At 33.6% G+C, this 20,089-nt stretch overlaps 1 protein-coding gene and 1 long non-coding RNA gene across 2 annotated transcripts; one reads left to right on the forward strand and one right to left on the reverse strand.

Moving 5' to 3' along the window:
• Positions 1–1,209: 1,209 nt before the first annotated feature.
• Positions 1,210–2,398, forward strand: LOC142230934 (uncharacterized). The gene is made up of 2 exons (XM_075301550.1): positions 1,210–1,941; positions 2,327–2,398. Exons 1-2 carry the CDS (start codon positions 1,210–1,212, stop codon positions 2,396–2,398), a joined length of 804 nt encoding a protein of 267 aa, XP_075157665.1.
• A 16,708-nt stretch (positions 2,399–19,106) lies between these two features.
• On the reverse strand, positions 19,107–19,878 carry LOC142231791 (uncharacterized). The gene is made up of 2 exons (XR_012720921.1): positions 19,669–19,878; positions 19,107–19,603 (listed from the first exon to the last, which is right to left on the reverse strand). It is a non-coding gene; the product is annotated as an uncharacterized LOC142231791 (long non-coding RNA).
• Between the last annotated feature and the right edge of the window lie 211 nt (positions 19,879–20,089).

Consider the following 20,089-nt stretch of genomic DNA (forward strand, 5'->3'; position numbering starts at 1 on the left):
TCTCTAAGTGGTTTCACTGCAATGTGGAACGCCGTTCGGACTCGGCTATAAAAAGGAGGTCCCTTGTCATTGAGCTTAACATGGAATCGGGCAGCACTCAGTGATAAGAGAGAAGTTCACCAATGTGGTATCACAATGGACTGAATAGTCTAAGTGAGCCTGATACATCGGGCTGCCACCTAACTTAACCTAACCTAATCTGGTTGGTTCAACAAAAGTAAATAACAGAGAAGGTTCAGTGGTTAAAACTAGAAGTGCCCATATGTAATAGGTACTTTTAGTTAAATGTGGTATCACAATGGACTGAATAGTCTAAGTGAGCCTGAAACTTAATCGGGCTGCCACTTTAACCTAGCCTAACTTTGAATTCGAGCATTATTATAATATATATAACATTATATATTTAAGCTTATGTTAAGCAAATGGCAAATTAATGCTGCCAGACCTGAGCAAACCACCGGACCCATTACTTTCATTGATGCATGCCGACATTTAAAGTACCAGCTCAAATGCTTCAAAAAGCAGAATGTTTACTGCCTATTCCTGATGGAGAATACAAAATTTTGCGATTTTGCAATTCGGAAATGGAATGCACCCTCAGATATGCAGTTGTTACAAGTTGGGAGTTTTCGATAAAACATTTTTTTATTCGAAATAACAAAAACACTTATTTCCTTCGAGGAACACTTCGATAAAAAATGCAACAATAAGACTTTGTTCATCTGAGCTATGACATATATTTCGAACCAGTACAGCTAAGAGGGTAGCAAGTATGTCTTAGCTAAGAACGTTCAAATATTTCGAGAGGTGCATTTTGTACTGCCTATAGGTCCCGCAGTATGTAATGGACCCATAGCGATATGAATTGACCATGATAGGCGTTCATTAAAACTACAACACCCAATATCTTCGATGTCTTTAATTCACATATAATAGTGTTGAGAATTCTAAATACGATTTCATCTTTCAATATGATTTCATCTTAGATTTTAAATGCCTGAAAAATAGGATTGAAATAGAGAAGACGCTAAGTAACTGAATAATTTCCCTATAAAATAAATTCTTTTAATATCAACTCTCGTATAAACAAACCTTAAACAAAAACAACAATAAAAAAATATTTACTTTCATATACGGAACTTTGTTTGACAAACCATCAGTGTATACATATTCCCTGACATATAGTGATTTCCCCAATAATATAAAAATATGAAGTCGCCTCCTCTGGGGGGCGGAGGGGTAACCCAAACCTCTCCACCGCGGAAAAAATCTAGGCATAGAATACAAGAAATTGATTGCACTCTAAACTTCCCTAACTTAACACCAACTCCAAGAAATACCAAACCACAAGATAACCCAAAATTTGTGGTAATAAAGTCAACAGATTCAGAAAAACCTCTAAATAACATCAATATATTTCTTCTTAGCAAAGCGATAAACGGTCTTATTAGCGAAAATAATCGATTAATGACTAAATTTACCCGCGACGGTAACCTCCTTATTCTAACAAAAACTACAAGACATGCGGAATTATTAATAAAAACAAAGAAACTTTCTAATATTTGCGACATTACTTGCTCTTACCACGAAAAACTAAATTTTGTAAAAGGTGTTGTCTTTTGCCCCGCACTAAAGAAATTAAATGAAGCAGAAATCATAAAAGGTCTTGCTAAGGAAAATGTTATCGAAGCCTACAAAATAAAAAAAATGATAGACGGGAAACTTGAGAACACTCCTTTGCACATTCTCACTTTCGATCTATATAAGAAACCTGATGAAATTTTCATTGGATTTGACTACTTTTCTGTGGATCATTATATTCCAAAACCAATGCAATGTAAAAATTGCTATAAAATTGGTCATACACAAAAACGATGCAGCAATGTCCAACTTTGTCAAACATGCTCTCTAATTTTTCACGGCGACGACACTTGCTCTCAAGTAAAATGCATAAACTGCGGCCTTCAACATCAATCTACCAACAAAAACTGCCCAAAAATACTTAAAAGACAAGCCATTATAAAACACTCCACTATCAATAGACTCTCTTTCGCTGACGCAACGAAGTACATAAATGAAACTTATCCAGCTGATCACTTCTCTAAAAATGCTCCAATAGAGAGTTTAGAAGAAATAAAAGTTGCAAAATTAAACAACAAAACGAATAATGTCTATACAAAAACATCCGAAAATGTAAATGCAACCGATAATACAAAAACACAAAACATTAAAACAACAACAACACCCCATAAAAATATCAAAGAAACAAGTAACAAAAACACCAACAGTAACTCTCCAAATAAAACAATAAAATCAATGATTTCAGTTCCCACTCTCTCCAACTCTACAACAAAATATACAAACCCCACAACTGCTACAGTTATTTTTGATTCAATAAAAGAAAATTAGCACTCTTATCATCATAATAAAAAACAAACCAATGACAAAACTACGCCGCCAACACATAAAGACACAATAACACTCTTGACTGATGCGATTAGTGATGATGAAATGGAATAAAAAGCCGAATATGATCTCTTTATTACCATTACATTTCTTGACTTAATTTATTATTTATTTTTTCTTATTAAATGATAATTATTCAATGGAATATTAATGGGTACACCAATAACTACAACAACTTAGAAATAATTATCCAAAAATACAAGCCAGACGTAATGGTTCTACAAGAAACGCATATTCCCAAAGGTCTATCTAAAAAGCATCCCAAACAATACGAAGCTTATTTTCATAACACATTCACTGAAAGCAAACAAGGTCTTGCATTCCTAATTAAAAAGAACCTACAACACTCAAGCCACAACTCAAACCGAATTCAATCCTTTATAATAAACGTTCAATACGAAATCCTATTACAAAATATATATTTGCCACCAAACAATAAAATTACTCAAACTAGTTTAGATAGTACAATAGATGCAGCCGCACAACATAACATTATCATGGGAGATATAAACGGATGGAATCCGGTTTGGGGATATACAACTATCAACGAAAGAGGCAAAATAGTGGAGAATTTTCTTAACGACAACGGCTTTTTTATTCTAAACAATGGAATGAGCACCCATCACTCCACCCACAATACTTTTACTGCGATAGATATCTCCGCATGTAGCACACATCTTTCAACTAAACTTACTTGGGATCTACTAGATGACTTATATGGGAGCGACCACCTTCCAATTATCTTAAAAATGGAAAGACGAAATAGCAACTCAATATTCGTCCCGAAATTTAAACCACAGTATGCCAACTGGGACTTATACCAACAAACTTTGGCTGGTGAATTAACTAAAAGAGAAGCATCCTCCAACGTTAACAAGGAAAATGCCTCCATAAAAAAAGCCATAATGGGCGCAGCTAATGTTTCGATTCCTCAAAGTAAACCAATACGATCAAATCGCAATACGTACTGGTGGAATGCATACCTACAATCTCTGAGAGATCAAAAAATGAAACTATGGCACCAACTCCAAGCCACACCTAATATTCAACTCTCAATTACCTACAGTAAAGCGAATGCTTTATTTAAGAAAGCAGCAAAGCTTTCTAAAAAACAGAAATATAAAGATTTTACTTCACAAATCAATCCCAAAATGGATATTCAATCCATTTGGCGAACAATAAAGTCATTTTCAGGTACTGCATCAAACTCCAAATACATCAAAGCTCTCAAAAACTCAAACGGAATCTTAACAACTTCTTCAGAAGAAATAGTCGATATTCTAGCTTCACAATTCTCGAAAGTATCAAGTGACGAAGTATACTCACCTGATTTTATAACTGAAAAACACGAATCATTGAATTACAATTACGAACCCCAACACGTAACAAAATCAGCCCGTCAAATCGAAACCCAAATTAACATGTTTGAAATCAATTCCGCTCTTAAATCAACTAAAGATAACAGTCCAGGCCCAGATAGAATAACGTATTCCATGCTAAAAAATTCCCCTACTGAACTAAAAGAGAGATTACTAGATCTATATAACACAATATTCTCCACAGGAGTTATACCACATGAATGGAAAAAATCTAACATTATATGCATTCCGAAGCCCAACAAAAACAAAACAGATCCAGAGAGTTATCGGCCAATTTCTTTGATCTCATGCACTAGCAAACTATTGGAAAAAATTATTTCGAAAAGACTTTCTTGGTATTTATCCCAAAACAACTTCATCGATGTCAAACAAACCGGCTTCAAGGCAAATACTAGTACTTTAGATACATTAATACATATGGAATATTTCCTCTCCAAACACCTCTCTCGGCACAATCACTGCTCCATCTCTAGCATAGATTTTGAAAAAGCATTTGACAAAATTGGAATTCATTGTGTCCTAAAACAATTAGAATATTGGCAGGTAGGAACAGATATATACAACTACATTAAAAGTTTCCTTACTTATAGATCTTTCAAAGTATGTGCAAATGGGAACAAATCACGCATAACAAAACTGGAGAATGGCATCCCCCAAGGTTCGCCGCTCTCTGTAGTTCTTTTTTTTAATTGCCTTTGAGGAGATAAACAAAATTTTAAACAAATATAAACAATTGCAACATTGTTTATACGCCGACGACCCTTTACCTGTATACCACAACCAAAACAAAACAGCAGGTTCAAAATATTATAACATCCGTCACCGAAGACCTTTCTAAATGGAGCACAATTTATGGCTCGAAGATATCAGAGCAGAAATGTAAGCATCTACATGTGTAGAAAACAAAAATGCTCAATGGGTGATTTCACTATAGGCAATGCCAATTTCGAGGATGTTTCTGAACTAAGAATTTTGGGTCTACACTTTAACAATAGATTTAATTGGGTAAATCACATAAAATTTGTCAGTAAAAGTTTATCTAAAAGAACTAACATTTTAAAAAGTATTTGTGGAATGCACAGTGAGAGCCATATAAGAACCCTGACTAATATATTTAAATCCATAATACTGAGCAAAATCGACTATGCACTAATCATATACGGAAAATCCCCAAATTCGCAATTAGTTCCAATAAAACGATACTATCACCAATCGATACGCATAATTTCCCAAGCTTTCCGAACCACCACGATTAACAATATCTTAGCCGAACTAGACTTACCATCGATCGAGCAAAGGCTTAAATCACTTCTGGCGAATCAAATTTTTAAAACTTCTCAAATTAGATCTAACATAATATATAATGACGCTAATAACTACAGGAAAATTAAACGGAAACCAAAAATTCCTACAACTATTGCACAAATATCTGACTTGATAGAAGAGTTCTCAATTTCTTTAAATAAACCATCCAGATTTCGCGTCATGCAACCTCCATGGGTGGACACGAACCATTTTTTCGTAAATAACATAGATGGTAGAAAAAAATACTCGTCTCTAGAGGAGCTCCAGCAACTTCACTTAGAACAAATTAACGAATTCAAATCCCAAGGATACACCATTTGGTACTGTGATGGCTCGAAAACTATTAAAGCAAATTCATTTGCCTTAGTAGACGAAAACAATCATGTCCTTAAAATAGGTTCAGTACCACATTACACCTCAATTTTCACATCAGAATTAACAGCCATCGAAGAAGCTCTAAAGTTAAAGCCATCAAAGGAAAAACTTCTTATATGCACTGATAGCAATTCTTCAATAAAATTGCTAAGCTCAATTAACCCCTCCGACCCATTCATAAGCCGTGTTAAAGAACAACTACTGCGTAGCAAAAATACCAAAATCCTATACACACCAGCTCATGTTAACATTAAGGGAAACGAATTCGCTGATAAGACCGCTAAATTAGCTAGCAATTCACCCACAATAATGATTAACAATTACACGAAGAAAGATCTGAAGAACCTAATATATCCACAACTAAAGCAAGAAACCCACATTGGGGCAAATGCATATTATAAATCAATCAATCCCAATTTTTCAAAACCGATTTATCCGAGCCAACTATCTAGACAATAACAAAAAGTCCTCATCAGACTACGATTAGGCCATTCCAAGCTAATTCACGAACACATCATAAAAAATCAACAACCCCCCGCTTGTCCAAACTGTAATAACCCATTAAACATGAACCATCTACTATCCTGCTTCAACAACAATAACTACTCAAAATCGCTTACAGCATCTATTCAGGAAATTGATTACTCCCAACTGAAATCTCACCTACCAGCTAGCATTCTTAGAAATATATAATGATTTAAAATTTTTTCTTACAAGCAATAAACAATTATTAAATATTTTAGGTGAAGGTCCTGGCAACCAGTCCTAATGTTACTTTTTATATTTTTTGTAAATTAATTTTACACTAAATAAATAAATAAATAAAAAAAAAAAATAAATAAATAAATAAAATAATATCGGAAATTCCATTCATATACGCCCAGATAAATAGTTAGTCCCGATCGCTATCTACATGCTGTATACATGGGTTTGTCATCTTTCATTCTTATGCGAATCTGCATACAAGGGCCCAGAACAGATTCCGATGAACCTCCGTCTGCAATTTCCAGTTTATTAGGTACAAGTTTGATGCAACAAAGTTTAAAATAAAATTTGACCCAAAAGTTGTATACACTTTAAAAATATTTTTGTTTTTGTGGTTTCAACTGTGCTGTTTATTTTTGAAAATTTTAGTACATGCGTAAATTTTTGAGGAATAGAACTAGAGATAACAATCGTTAAAGAAAACCTTTTTTGTTTGTGTGTTGTAAAGTTTGTCTGTCGATACTTGTCAATTATTTGGATGAATTATTCTCATTTTGGCTGAAAAGCAAAAAAACACTAGCGCTATGTTCACTTTCTGGAAAAGTTAAGTACCACATGAAAAAGGCTAAGAGTTAAAGTTGATGAGAAGGCACGATATTATAATATTATATTAAAAGAATGTCGAAAAGCCACAAGAGAACCACAATAAAGGCATTATAGCCAACCGATTTCGATAATTTTTTGAAAGTATAGCTAGTAGTATAAAAGATTACATTCTGCCAACTTTGAGTAAGATTTTTCAAATTCTACAGCGTTCACGTTGTGTCAAGAAACCACGTTTTACCAAATTTGGTTAATATTTGCGAATGGAATCCTGTGGCACAGCCAACACAGACAGACGGAATTAGATACTGATAAAAGTGATTTTGATGGTTAATAATTTCATTAATAAAAATAGATTTGGTGTCTACTCCCTATATGAGTATATTCTATCCTATATGGTAATGCACCTGAAGTTAGGAGTTGATACTAAAATCATTGAAACTGTATCATTACCGAAGAACTAATGTGAAGTCAATGCTTAATTGATTCACATACGCCCATTACACTTCACATTAGGGATGCCAGACGTGCTCTTTTAAAGAGCACATGTGCTCTTTTTTACAAAATGTGCTCTTAAAACAAGAAAGGCCAAAAGAGCACGCAAAAGTGCTCTTTTTTAGCATCACAACAAATATTAATCAAATGGTAAAAGTAAACTGAAAATATCCCAATAAACACAGGATAAGCGTTTTTCAAATGCAACAACTTTTCAGTTTGAGGGTAAATATAATTTTCAACATAAATTCAACTTGACTTCTATAGCTCATCTTCAATATATCTTCAAATTGTTTGCGAATTACTTCCAATTTGCCAAAATGTTGACGAAATCTTTGAAAAGGTGTTGAAGATAATATGAGAAAACTTTGACAAAACACTACACTAAAATGCAACGAAAAAACCATGTGGTTTTCAGTACTTATTTGTGCAACGAAGTTCGTGGTCAATTGCAAGAAATAAAAAAATGGAAAATTTTAGACAAATAACCAAATAGTTTATAAAAATAGGTAAGTGAAAATAGAAAATGAAATAAAACTTTAAGGAAGTCACTAAATGTATATCTCTTTGCAGAAAACTAAAATTATGGATTCTACGTTCTTGAAAACATTAAAAAGCTGACCGATGAAAAAATGGTGGACAATTAACTGGAACTGCTTCAATTAGTTTATAATAATTGGTACGTCAATATGAAAAATTAAATCAACACTTTAGAGAAGTCACTAAATTTAAATCTCTTTGCAGAAAACTAAAATCTTTAGATGGTACATTCTTGCAAACATTAAAAAGCTGACCAATGAAAAATGAGTGGCTTATCGACAAGAAAAAGTTTCCAGAAACATTACAAGTGCAATCAATTAAAATTGTTAAAAACAACAATTTGTTGAAATCAACAACTTCTGGATAAAAATCTGCATCACATCGTCAATTTAAATCATATTCTATTATCAGTTTAAAATTGATATTTTGTGAATTCCTTCTGCTGGAAATCAATTCTAACACGCGGTCCAGTGCGTTCCTAATTTCAAATTGCCCGCATGTTAATACATTTTAGTGCTGTTTTATGACACCAACAGGAAGGAAATCGAATGATCAATGCAAAAGTGTTTACTAATAATGTTTAAGATATTTAAAGTTTTGTTGTTTGTTGTTTTGTTCTTATTTGTTGATATGTTTAATAAGATTCTTATTTATCAATTGGTATTGTAGTGTATTATGTAGTGTAGTGTATTATTATATATTTTATTTTGATGAAAATGAATAAATTATACAAAATTCATAGAATTTTGGCTTTGACTTTCAATTTGAAGTGGGGATATCATTCATACAAATTTAGGTTGAAAAGTATTTGCAACGATGTTAATTTTGAATTTGACTCGCATCGAAAATTGTTTGACAAATTATTGAGTAGCGATGCTTTTCAATTGGAGGATAACACTTGAGATATTATTGCTAATGTGTTGAATTTCACTGTTGAGGGTAATGTCTGTTTTTTGTTGAGAACGCGATTTTCTCAACAATTTCTCAACTTGAATATTACCCTAATCCTTTGAAAAAATGTTTGAAAAATTGTTGAAATTTAGCATTTTTCAAGCGTTTGTGTTTATTGGGATGTAAATGTCGCAATAAGAGATTTTCCTAGCCGTTATTTTCTAATTAAAGAGTGTTTTACTTTATATATCAGAGTCGTAGAATAGCATGCCGATCTTGCCTCTTCACTTTGTACTTTGTTCTAAATGTAAACAAACTTCTTCAATAACGTTTTTCACAAAAACACCAAAAAATGACTTACAAAGTATTGTAAGAAAATTAGCTTGAGTTGAAAGTGGGTTATTTTATGTTTATGGTATGTAGCTTTTTGCTTAAATGTTTAAATGAATTATATTTCAATTAAATTAAATGTTTTTCTTTTATATGAAAAAGTGTGCTCTATTCTTTTCGTATGTGCTCTTTTTATAAGCTGAATGTGCTCTTTTTGCCTCTTCAAAATCTGGCATCCCTACTTCACATCAGAATCCAAAGTAAATATTGTCGCAGTTGTGATGGTCCACACTTACTGCAAAAATTCTATCTAATAACTTTTGAATGAAATTAGTTTTTAATTGCATAGCTTATCAGATTTTCAGGAATGTGAAAATTGAATGAACTTCTTTCTCTATCAAATTCATTTAAATTGCACATACCAGTATACTTTTGATCATAGTGAAAGAAATAAATCATGTTAGGAAATTTAATAAATTCCATTTACTTTGAAATCATTTGGATTGAATGGTGTCACACAAATGCCAGCGTTGGTGCTCCATCAATTTACACCCACCAGTGCGTCTAAAGCATCAATTAATAATGTGATGTGATGATGGCGATGTCAACATTTATGTTCTTTTGATGTAGACCTATGTAGCATTGCGTTGAATGCCTTTCGAGTATCCTTGACATGGGTAATGTAATGTTTCAATATAACAGCCCCTAATCGTATAAAATGATGGATGTATCAACACGAATGGATACCCACAGTGTGATGACAAAAATCTCCTTTTAGAAGGAAACAGACTTTTAAGCTGTAATCCGAAAAATAGCACTTTGTCATTGCATTATAATAATGGTCATAATCATTAATATCTCTTTAACCATTTATGGCATCTTAAATCCTAATGGCGATATAGGTTAAGGCAACTGAAACATTGGGCGTAAAAGCACTAAGTCAAATGGACTGGAATTATTCGTTTAATTGGTAGGATATAAAAAAATATTAGTGTATAATTTATGTCTTTGTAGTTTGTCTTTCATAATAAAATGCGAATAATTACCAATCAGACAAACCATACACATGGAAAATAATTCTGAATTTATTAAAAACAAATCTATTCAAATCCATTTAAAATAAGGAATACGGTCGTTTGATCAGAATATTTAATACCCACCATCGATATACACCATTTTCGGTACATCTATTTTTGGGCTAAAACAGCCCGGGAGATCGGTGTGTGTGGCACCGTTAGCAAAATATGTACTGATGTAAATTTCGAACACGACAGATTTATTATCGAATGGGGTTCAAACATGGATGTTGCGAGCCATGTATGTTATATTGACGTGAGGTTCCCTACCGCCTATGTGGCGGTATCCAATGTCACATGTTTTGTTTTACATTATTGGAGGAGCTGGAGAGGAATCAATTTTTTGCAATAGCCATATCGAGTTTTTAATGTATGATGTATTCCTTTGCTTAAGACGCGGCAAGAATTTGGGAATGTTAATTTTTTAAAATTCGCTGATGACTACAGCGGCAAGAGGCATGGGGGCCTAATATAACATCTGGCCATTTCGTCCTCACGCCTCACGTATACTTGTGGTATTATGTAATATTCCAATGCCTGAGACGTGTGAAGAATTTGGGGAAAACATCATTTCTCTAATGATGTTTTCTCCGAAGAAGAAAGCATTGGAAAGGTCAAAAGTGAATCTTGACGTTTCTCCACACGCCTCATGGTGCCTAGGATGAGTAAAAAATTTGGGGGTTCAAGTTCTGGATTTTTACAGTGGGTTCTTACTCTGAAGAAGAAAACATTGGGAAACCCCGAACGAAGGAAGTAAAATAAATGTTATTAATTTATTTTTCTGCTGTTGATGAAAAAAAGTCTCTGTGAAGCAAAAAGATGCTTCTGCATGAAAACCGAATAAGCTGAACGTATTTCGACTTTACTTTTTGTTAGTTCTATTTATGCAGATGCGCTTTCATATCTGTAAAAATGAATGCTCCACATAGGTTTGACGCCGACATGACTTCAAAATATAAAGCTTGAAGTTATATTGAAAGCAAATGTGTTTCCCCATATAATTTTTCATACGTTATTATCTTCATTTGTCTTGTAAAATTGTCTCAAATGATCATTAGGAAATTGTTGTACCACACCTAAATGTAACGTAATGTGTTAAAAAGTGTACTCCATTTGTATAAAAAGTTTTTTGTTTCCATTTTTAGTTAATGACTTAAAAGCAATAAATATAATTAAAGTTAGTGCCATTTTCTCAAATTCAATTAATTTTCCATGAACTAAAACAAAGTTAAATAAAATAGACTTTCCTGTAGTTAACAATCATAAAGATAGGTACTATGTTCGTATTAAATAATTATAGTTAATATTTAAATTATTATAGTGATCATTTTTATACCCTCCACCATAGGATGGGGGGTATATTAACTTTGTCATTCCGTTTGTAACACATCGAAATATTGCTCTAAGACCCCATAAAGTATATATATTCTGGGTCGTGGTGAAATTCTGAGTCGATCTGAGCATGTCCGTCTGTCTGTTGAAATCACGCTAACTTCCGAACATTATTGATGTAGGTCAGATGGTATTGCAAATGGGCCATATCGGTCCATTTTACGTATAGCCCCCGTATAAACGAACCCCCAAATTTGGCTTGTGAGGCCTCTAAGAGAAGCAAATTTCATCCGATCCGACTGAAATTTGGTACATGGTCTTAGTATATGGTCTCTAACAGCCATGCAAAAATTGGTTCACATCGGTCCATAATTATATATAGCCCCCATATAAACCGATCCCCCGATTTCGCTTGCGGAGCCTCTAAGAGAAGCAAATTTCATCCGATCCGGCTGAAATTTGGTACATGGTGTTAGTATATGGTCTCCAACAACCATGCGAAAATTGGTTCACATCGGTCCATAATTATATATAGCCCCCATATAAACCGATCCCCCGATTTGGCTTGCGGAGCCTCTAAGAGAAGCAAATTTCATCCGATCCGGCTGAAATTTGGTACATGGTGTTAGTATATGGTCTCTAACAACCATGCAAAAATTGGTCCACATCGGTCCATAATTATATATAGGTCCATATAAACCGATCCCCAGATTTGACCTCCGGAGCACCTTGGAAGAGCAAAATTCTTCCCATTCGGTTGAAATTTGGTACGTGATGTTAGTATAGGGTATCCAACAACCATGCAGGAATTGGTTCCTATCAGTCCATAATAATATATAGGTCCCATATAAACCGATCCCCAGATTTGACCTCCGGTGCCTTTTTGAGAAGCAAAATTCATCCGATCTGGTTGAAATTTTGTACGTGGTGGTAGTATATGATATTTAACAACCATGTGAGTTGAAATTTGTGGATGACAGTCTTTCGTAGAAGTTTCTACGCAATCCATGGTGGAGGGTACATAAGATTCGGCCGTATATACTTGTTTTCGATATAGTTTTGCAAGTGTGAAGGTTTTGTCCTAAAAAAGTATTAAAGTGTGAATTTGCATTCTCGTTATGGTGGAATTGGCGTTTGATTTAAAGTTGCATTCAAGGTTGCCACCGAAGCTCAAGTTCAGAGTTGTATTCGGAGCTAAGGCGTCCTATCAAAGCTTAACTGTTTCCTTCCTTATTAATTGGATCGCGTTGGTAGCTGGACGTGCGGATGGCTCAAATTATTTTTTAAGCTGTGAGCATCTGGTTTAATTATAAAAATGTTTTTGCAGAGTTGCAGAAGACCGTTTCTCGGCGTCCACAATGCATATTATTTTTAAAGTCACGTTTTTTCATAAAATAAAGTTATGGTAGTAGTATCTATTTTGTCATATCTTTATTATATATGCATAGATTTAATTTATCTTTTATTTTATGGTATGATTTATAGGGTCGTGATTAATGCATTCACAACACATTTACTACTTTATTGATGTTCTTCTTCTCTATTGATGTGTTTCTTCTCCGTTGATGTTCTTCTTAATTGATGTTTCTTCTTCATTGATGTTTCTTCTCCATTGATGTTCTTCATCGCAAAATTTAATTAACTACACGGTTTCTTTCGATTAGAAGACTCATTTGAAATGAAGAAGAATTAGAAGAAGAATTGATTGAATTGAAAAAGTTTTATTTGGCTTGAAAAAGGATTGCGTTGTGACCTTTTACTTTCAAAATTGTTGCATTACACCTATTTTGTCACACTTATGCAACCTATAAGGCTTGCATAGTGTGTACATCACATTTTTAAATCAAATGAAAGCTTTGTAATTTCTAGTGAAATTTACCAGTTCAAAATTTTGACCCTAAGTCTTCGATTTTTTTATTTTATATTGTTCAGCTGTTATAGTTACAACCACTTTCGTATTTTTGCAATCATATGTATTACAATAATATTAAATTCAAGAGTTTCAATAAGTTTTTGCGCTCTATTTACGTATTTGTTGCTTGCACGGAAGAAGTTTATTTTTTTTATCAAATAATATCGAATTTAACCCAAATTTCATGATGATTGGTTAAATAATACAATTTCTTCAATTCGAACACCAAATACGTGAACTAGTCACATAAACATATTAAATTTGTGTTATACAAATTAAAAACGCGAAAACGGGAAGAGACAAACACAAATAGATCGCAGAGCAGCATTAGACCAACAGAAACTTTAAAGAAATAAGGAAGTAACCCTACCAACAAAAAAATGATATTAAAACAATGATGTCCTGTCTCCGCAGAAAGATACAAGATTACTTAACAACATTATTAAATACCGTACAAATATTCCGTTTGGAATACAATTGTTTAGTGGTCTTTGGTTTATATTCATATGTATAACAGGAAAATTACCAAGCAAAAAATACAATTGTCGATAATATGTCGGAGGATTTGGAAAAGATAAATCGAAAGGGTCCATGAGTTATACAAAACCAATTCGCAACAGTAAGTCTGACCGTGAAACTTGAAAGATCTGTTAACATTTTGCTGGACAAAATGTGCCAAAGAGCCGTTGACACCATATTAAAGTATCGCAAAAGATCAGGACTCATAAATAATCCGTACATTTTCGGCCGCAGAGTTACATCGTATTTTTCTAAGAAATATTGAGCTTCTCGATTAATGAGAAAATTTGCAAACGAATGTGGTGCTGATATGCCTCATACTTTAAGAGGAACTATGCCCCGAAAGCATATTGCGTCTTATTCGTCAATATTAAAGATTGAAGAAGCCGCTGTTGAAGACTCACCAACTTTTTAGGTCATCACAATAACCACTATCGGCTTCCCGTTCCAGTTGCTGAGATAACAACAGTCTCAAAACTTTTAAGATCTGCTGCAAGGTAAGATGAGGTTGATGATAATGACAATAAGGATGATGAGGACGATGGTAGTGACGCCGATGAAGAAGAGGAGTAGTAAGTGAAATTAGAATTCTTAACAAAATTGTTTGTATATATATATCCAGAAGCTTTTGACGTCAACTATTTTTGACCTCAAAATCATGTATTGCTTATAACCAACTGTCGTAAAGTAAAAAAAAAATAAAAGTTATTCTATGTCTAACAAATAGTATTTTTTTATCATTCTTTTCATTATGGGCGCATCTAAGGTCTTTTGTATTTATTCTTACCCTCCCTATGGGAAAACAAAGCGAGTTAGATGGACTTTCGAAGAAATGTATAATATGGAAGATGCATTCGGAGATCCACAACTTTTGAAAAACTACCTTGGCTAACAATGCCACAGAAATACAAATGGCTAGAAGTCCACAACAATTAAAGTGGGTATGCAAAATAAAATGGAACAAAGAAGTAACTCAAAATTTGCTATTATTCTATTCTCCGGAGAAGAGTACTATTTTTATTAGTTGTCTTAGTTCAGTTCGAACACTAAATACATAAACGGACCACATCAACATATTAAATTTGTGTAATACCTATTACGAAGAAACGTATTGTCAGTTTTACGATATAAACAAGTAAAGTAGAAAGTCGGGCGGGCCGACTATATCATACCCTTAACCATCCCTACTGAATACATTGTGCAAAATTTGAGTGAGATCAGTTAATAAATAAAGTCTCTAATGTCAAGAATATGGTTATTAGGGGTAAATTGAATGAAGCCACTATTGTCAAATATAAATTTATTATGGTAAATTTTTGAAAATCGAGCGGGAGCTATAGATGATTGTTTGCACATACAGTTAGTACTATAGAAGATTAACCAAAATTTTGCAAACTTTAAGGATGATGAAAAAGATTACTTTGTGCCATATTTGACGACGATCGGTTAGTAAAAAAGTGCAACGTGGCCCCATTTGTCGAAATTGGGCGACACATATATATATGAGCTATATCTAAATTTGATCCGATTTCCTCCAAATTCAATAGCGTTTGTCCTTTGGCCCGTACCAAATTTCATCAAAATCGGGATCCTGTGAACAACAAATACGTGGACAGACGGACGGACACTAAGCTCTAGATCGACTCAGGAAGTGATTCCGAACATCGGCTTCGGTCGAGCTTTGAAATGAAAAGGAATTATATGTGAAGAAGGATTAATTTGTTTTGAAAAAGTTTTATTTTGTTTGAAGAAGGATTCCGTTGTTTGTAATTTAAAAAATTTCTTTTGAAGTGAAATGTTTATACTAACATTTTATCAAATATTATGCTGCATTTAGTTTTCAATGTTATGAGATTCGAAACTGTGACCATTTACTCTTAAAATTGTTGCATTCAGCATTACATCTAATTCGTCACACTTATGCAACCTATAATATCAGGCTTTTTCAATTCTAATGGAACTACCCAATTCAAAATTCTTCGAATAGCAGTTATAGTTACTACCAACGATTTTCGTATTTGTGCAATCATATGTATTAGAATAGTATTAACTTCAAGAGTTTGAATATGTTCATGCGCTCTGTTTAGGTTTTTGAGGCTCGCACGGCAGCAGTTTTAATTTTTAACCAATCATATCGAATTTAACGCAGATTTCATGATGGTTGGTTAAATAATACAATTTCTTCTATTCGAACACCAACTACGTGAACTAATCACATAAACATTAAATTTGTGTAAAACTATTACGACAAATTCGGGAAGAAGAGACACCAACACAAATAAATCGCAGAGCAGTATTGGATCAACAGAAACTTGAAGGACATAAGGAAGTAACCCTACCATCAAAAAAATGATATTAAAACAAGTATATACGGCCGTAAGTTCGGCCAGGCCGAATCTTATGTACCCTCCACCATGGATTGCGTAGGAACTTCTACTAAAGGCTGTCATCCACAATCGAATTACTTGGGTTGCGATAACACTTGCACAAAAAAAGGCTAATTAAATACGTATATAATTCAGTTTGACAAAATTTTCTGTACAAATAAAAACTTGACAAAATTTTCTATAGAAATAAAATGTTGACAAAATTTTCTATGGAAGTAAAATGTTGACAAAATTTTCTATAGCAATAAAATTTTGACAAAATTTTCTATAGAAATAAAATGTTGACAAAATTTTCTATAGAAATAAAATGTTGACAAAATGTTCTATAGAAATAAAATGTTGACAAAATTGTCTATAGAAATAAAATGTTGACAAAATTTTCTACAGAAATAATTTTTTTACAAAATTTTCTATAGAAATAAAATTTTGACAAAATTTTCTATGGAAATAAAATGTTGACAAACATTGCTATAGAAATAAACTTTTTACAAAACTTTCTATAGAAATGAAATTTTGACAAAACTTTCTATATTAATAAAATTTGACAATTTTTACATGGCTGTTAGAGGCCATATACTAACGAAATGTACCAAATTTCAACCGCATCGGATGACTTTTGCTCCTCCAAGAGGCTCCGGAGGTCAAATCTGGGGATCGGTTTATATGGGAGCTATATATAATTATGGACCGATATGGACCAATTTTTGCATGGTTGTTAGAGACCATATACTAACACCACGCACTAAATTTCAATTGGATCGGATGAATTTTGCCCCTCCAAGAGGCTCCAGAGTTCAAATCCGGGGATCGGTTTATATGGGAGCTATATATAATTATGGACCGATATGGACCAGTTTTTGCATGGTTGTTAGAGACCATATACTAACACCACGTACCAAATTTCAATCGGGTAGGATGAAGTTTGCTCCTCCAAGAGGCTCCGGAGGTCAAATCTGGGGATCGGTTTATATGGGAGCTATATATATTTATGGACCGATATGGACCAATTTTTGCATGGTTGTTAGAGACCGTATACTAACATCAGGTACCAAATTTCAACCGGATCGGATGAATTTTGCCCCTCCAAGAGGCTCCGGAGGTCAAATCTGGGGATCGGTTTATATGGGGGCTATATATAATTATGGACCGATATGGACCAATTTTTGCATGGTTGTTAGAGACCGTATACTTAGACCACGTACCAAATTTAAACCGGATCGGATGAATTTTGCTTCTCCGGAAGGCTCCGCAAGCCAAATTTGGGGATCGGTTTATATAGGGGCTATACGTAAACGTGGGCCGATATGGCCCATTTTCAATACCATCCGACCTACATCAATAACAACTACTTGTGCCAAGTTTCAAGTCGATAGCTAGTTTCGTTCGGAAGTTAGCGTGATTTCCACAGACGGACGGACAGCCGGACAGACGGACGGACATGCTTAGATCGACTCAGAATTTCACCATGACCCAGAATATATATACTTTATGGGGTCTTAGAGCAATATTTCGATGTGTTACAAACGGAATGACAAAGTTAATATAGCCCCATCCTATGGTGGAGGGTATAAAAATTGTCCTATCTCCGTAGAAAAATAAAAGATTGTTTAAAAACGTTATTAAATACATACAAATATTCCGTTTAGAAGCATGGGAGCCACCGTGATGCAATGGTTAGCATGCCCGCCTTGCATGCACAGGGTCGCGGGTTCGAACCCAGTTTCGACCAAGGTTAGTTTAGGCTAAAGTGGCAGCCCGATTAAGTTTCAGGCCCACTTAGACTATTCAGTCAATTATGACACCACATTGACTAAATGTACACATTACAGAGGGGCACTTCTAGTTTTAACCGCTGAACCCTTCTCGATTTTTTTCTTCTGTTGAACCAGCCAGATTGTTCGAAAAGCCTTAGCAGCCGTCTACTGGGTCCTAAAGTTAGCAACCCAGTGGATGACTTTGAATTTGGCTGCATGGGGCTTAATTTACTACCACACTTGAAATTCGTAATAAGTACTTATTACGAAGAGATAATCCTCTATTAAAAAAAGTCCGTTGTAAGGCGTAAGCGAATTTTAGGAGTAAGTATATGTAGCTATAGATTACTGGCGCACCTGGAAAACGTTAACTTAAGCAGTCTGCCAATGTTTTGCGAACAATCTGGCTTGTTCAACAAAAGAAAATAATCGAGAAGGTGCAGCGGTAAAAACTAGAAGTGCCCATATGTAATAGGTAGTTTTAGTTAACGTGGTATCACATTAGACTAAATAGTCTAAGTGAGCCTGAAACTTAATCGGGCTGCCTCTTTAATCTAATCTACGAATTTCTTTTTAACCAAGCAATTTGCAACACAAGTTCTTTTACGACCCATTCTACTGGAAGTGGCATTGAAACCTTTAGCGCCATCTACACTGGTTTTCATTGCAGCTTTTTCATTTTTGGTTTTAATTTTCAAATTCCCAGACATCCCAATAAACACAAACGTTTGAAAAATACTAAAATTCAATAATTTTTCAAACATTTTTTCAAAGGATTAGGGTAATATTCAAGTTGAGAAATTGTTGAGAAAATCGCGTTCTCAACAAAAAACAGACATTACCCTCAACAGTGAAATTCAACACATTAGCAATAATATCTCAAGTGTTATCCTCAAATTGAAATACATCGCTACTCAAAAATTTGTCAAACAATTTTCGATGCGATTCAAATTCAAAATTAACATCGTTGCAAATACTTTTCAACCTAAATTTGTATGAATGATATCCCCACTTCAAATTGAAACTCAAAGCCAAAATTCTATGAATTTTCTATAATTTATTCATTTTCATCAAAATAAAATATATAATAATACACTACACTACATAATACACTACAACACCAATTGATAAATAATAATCTTATTCAACATATCTTAAACATTATTAGGAAACACTTTTGCATTGATAATTCGATTTCCTTCCTTTTGGTGTCATAAAACAGCATTAATATTTATTAACATGCGGGCAATTTGAAATTAGGAACGTACAGGACCGCGAGTTAGAATTGATTTCCAGCAGAAGGAATTCACAAAATATCCATTTTAAACTGATAATAGCATATGAATTAAACTGACGATGTGATGCACATTTTCATCCAGAAGTTGTTGATTTCAACAATTTGTTGTTTTTAACAACTTTAATTGGTTGCACTTGTAATGTTTCTGGAAACTTTTTCTTGTCGATAAGCCACTCATTTTTCATTGGTCAGCTTCTTAATGTTTGCAAGAATGTAGCATCCAAAGATTTTAGTTTACTGCAAAGAGATTTAAATTTAGTGTTTTCTCTAAAGTTTTGATTTAATTTTTCATATTGACGTACCAATTATTATAAACTATTTGAAGCAGTTTCAGTTAATTGTCCACCATTTTTTCATCGGTCAGCTTAATGCTTTAATGTTTTCAAGAACGTAGAATCCATAATTTTAGTTTTCTGCAAAGAGATATACATTTAGTGACTTCCTTAAAGTTTTATTTCATTTTTTATTTTCACTTACCTATTTTTATAAACTATTTGGTTATTTGTCCAAAATTTTCCATTTTTTAATATCTTGCAATTGACCACGAACTTCGTTGCACAAATAAGTATTGAAAACCACATGGTTTTTTCGTTGCATTTTAGGGTAGTGTTTTGTCTAAGTTTTCTCATATTACCTTCAAAATCTTTTCAAAGATTTCGTCAACATTTTGGCAAATTGGAAGTAATTCGCAAACAATTTGAAGATGTATTGAAGATGAGCTAT

The sequence above is a fragment of the Haematobia irritans genome, chromosome 3 (genome assembly GCF_050003625.1).
Source record: "Haematobia irritans isolate KBUSLIRL chromosome 3, ASM5000362v1, whole genome shotgun sequence".
NCBI classification, from domain to species: Eukaryota; Metazoa; Arthropoda; class Insecta; order Diptera; family Muscidae; genus Haematobia; species Haematobia irritans.

What these genes read in the sequence shown, in the direction of transcription:
- LOC142230934 (XM_075301550.1), top strand. Translation starts at nt 1,210, where the DNA reads ATGAAGTCGCCTCCTCTGGGGGGCGGAGGGGTAACCCAAACCTCTCCA. An exon ending in GCGACGACACTTGCTCTCAA is followed by an intron (nt 1,942 to 2,326) that starts GTAAAATGCATA and finishes CAATGATTTCAG; the next exon opens with TTCCCACTCTCTCCAACTCT.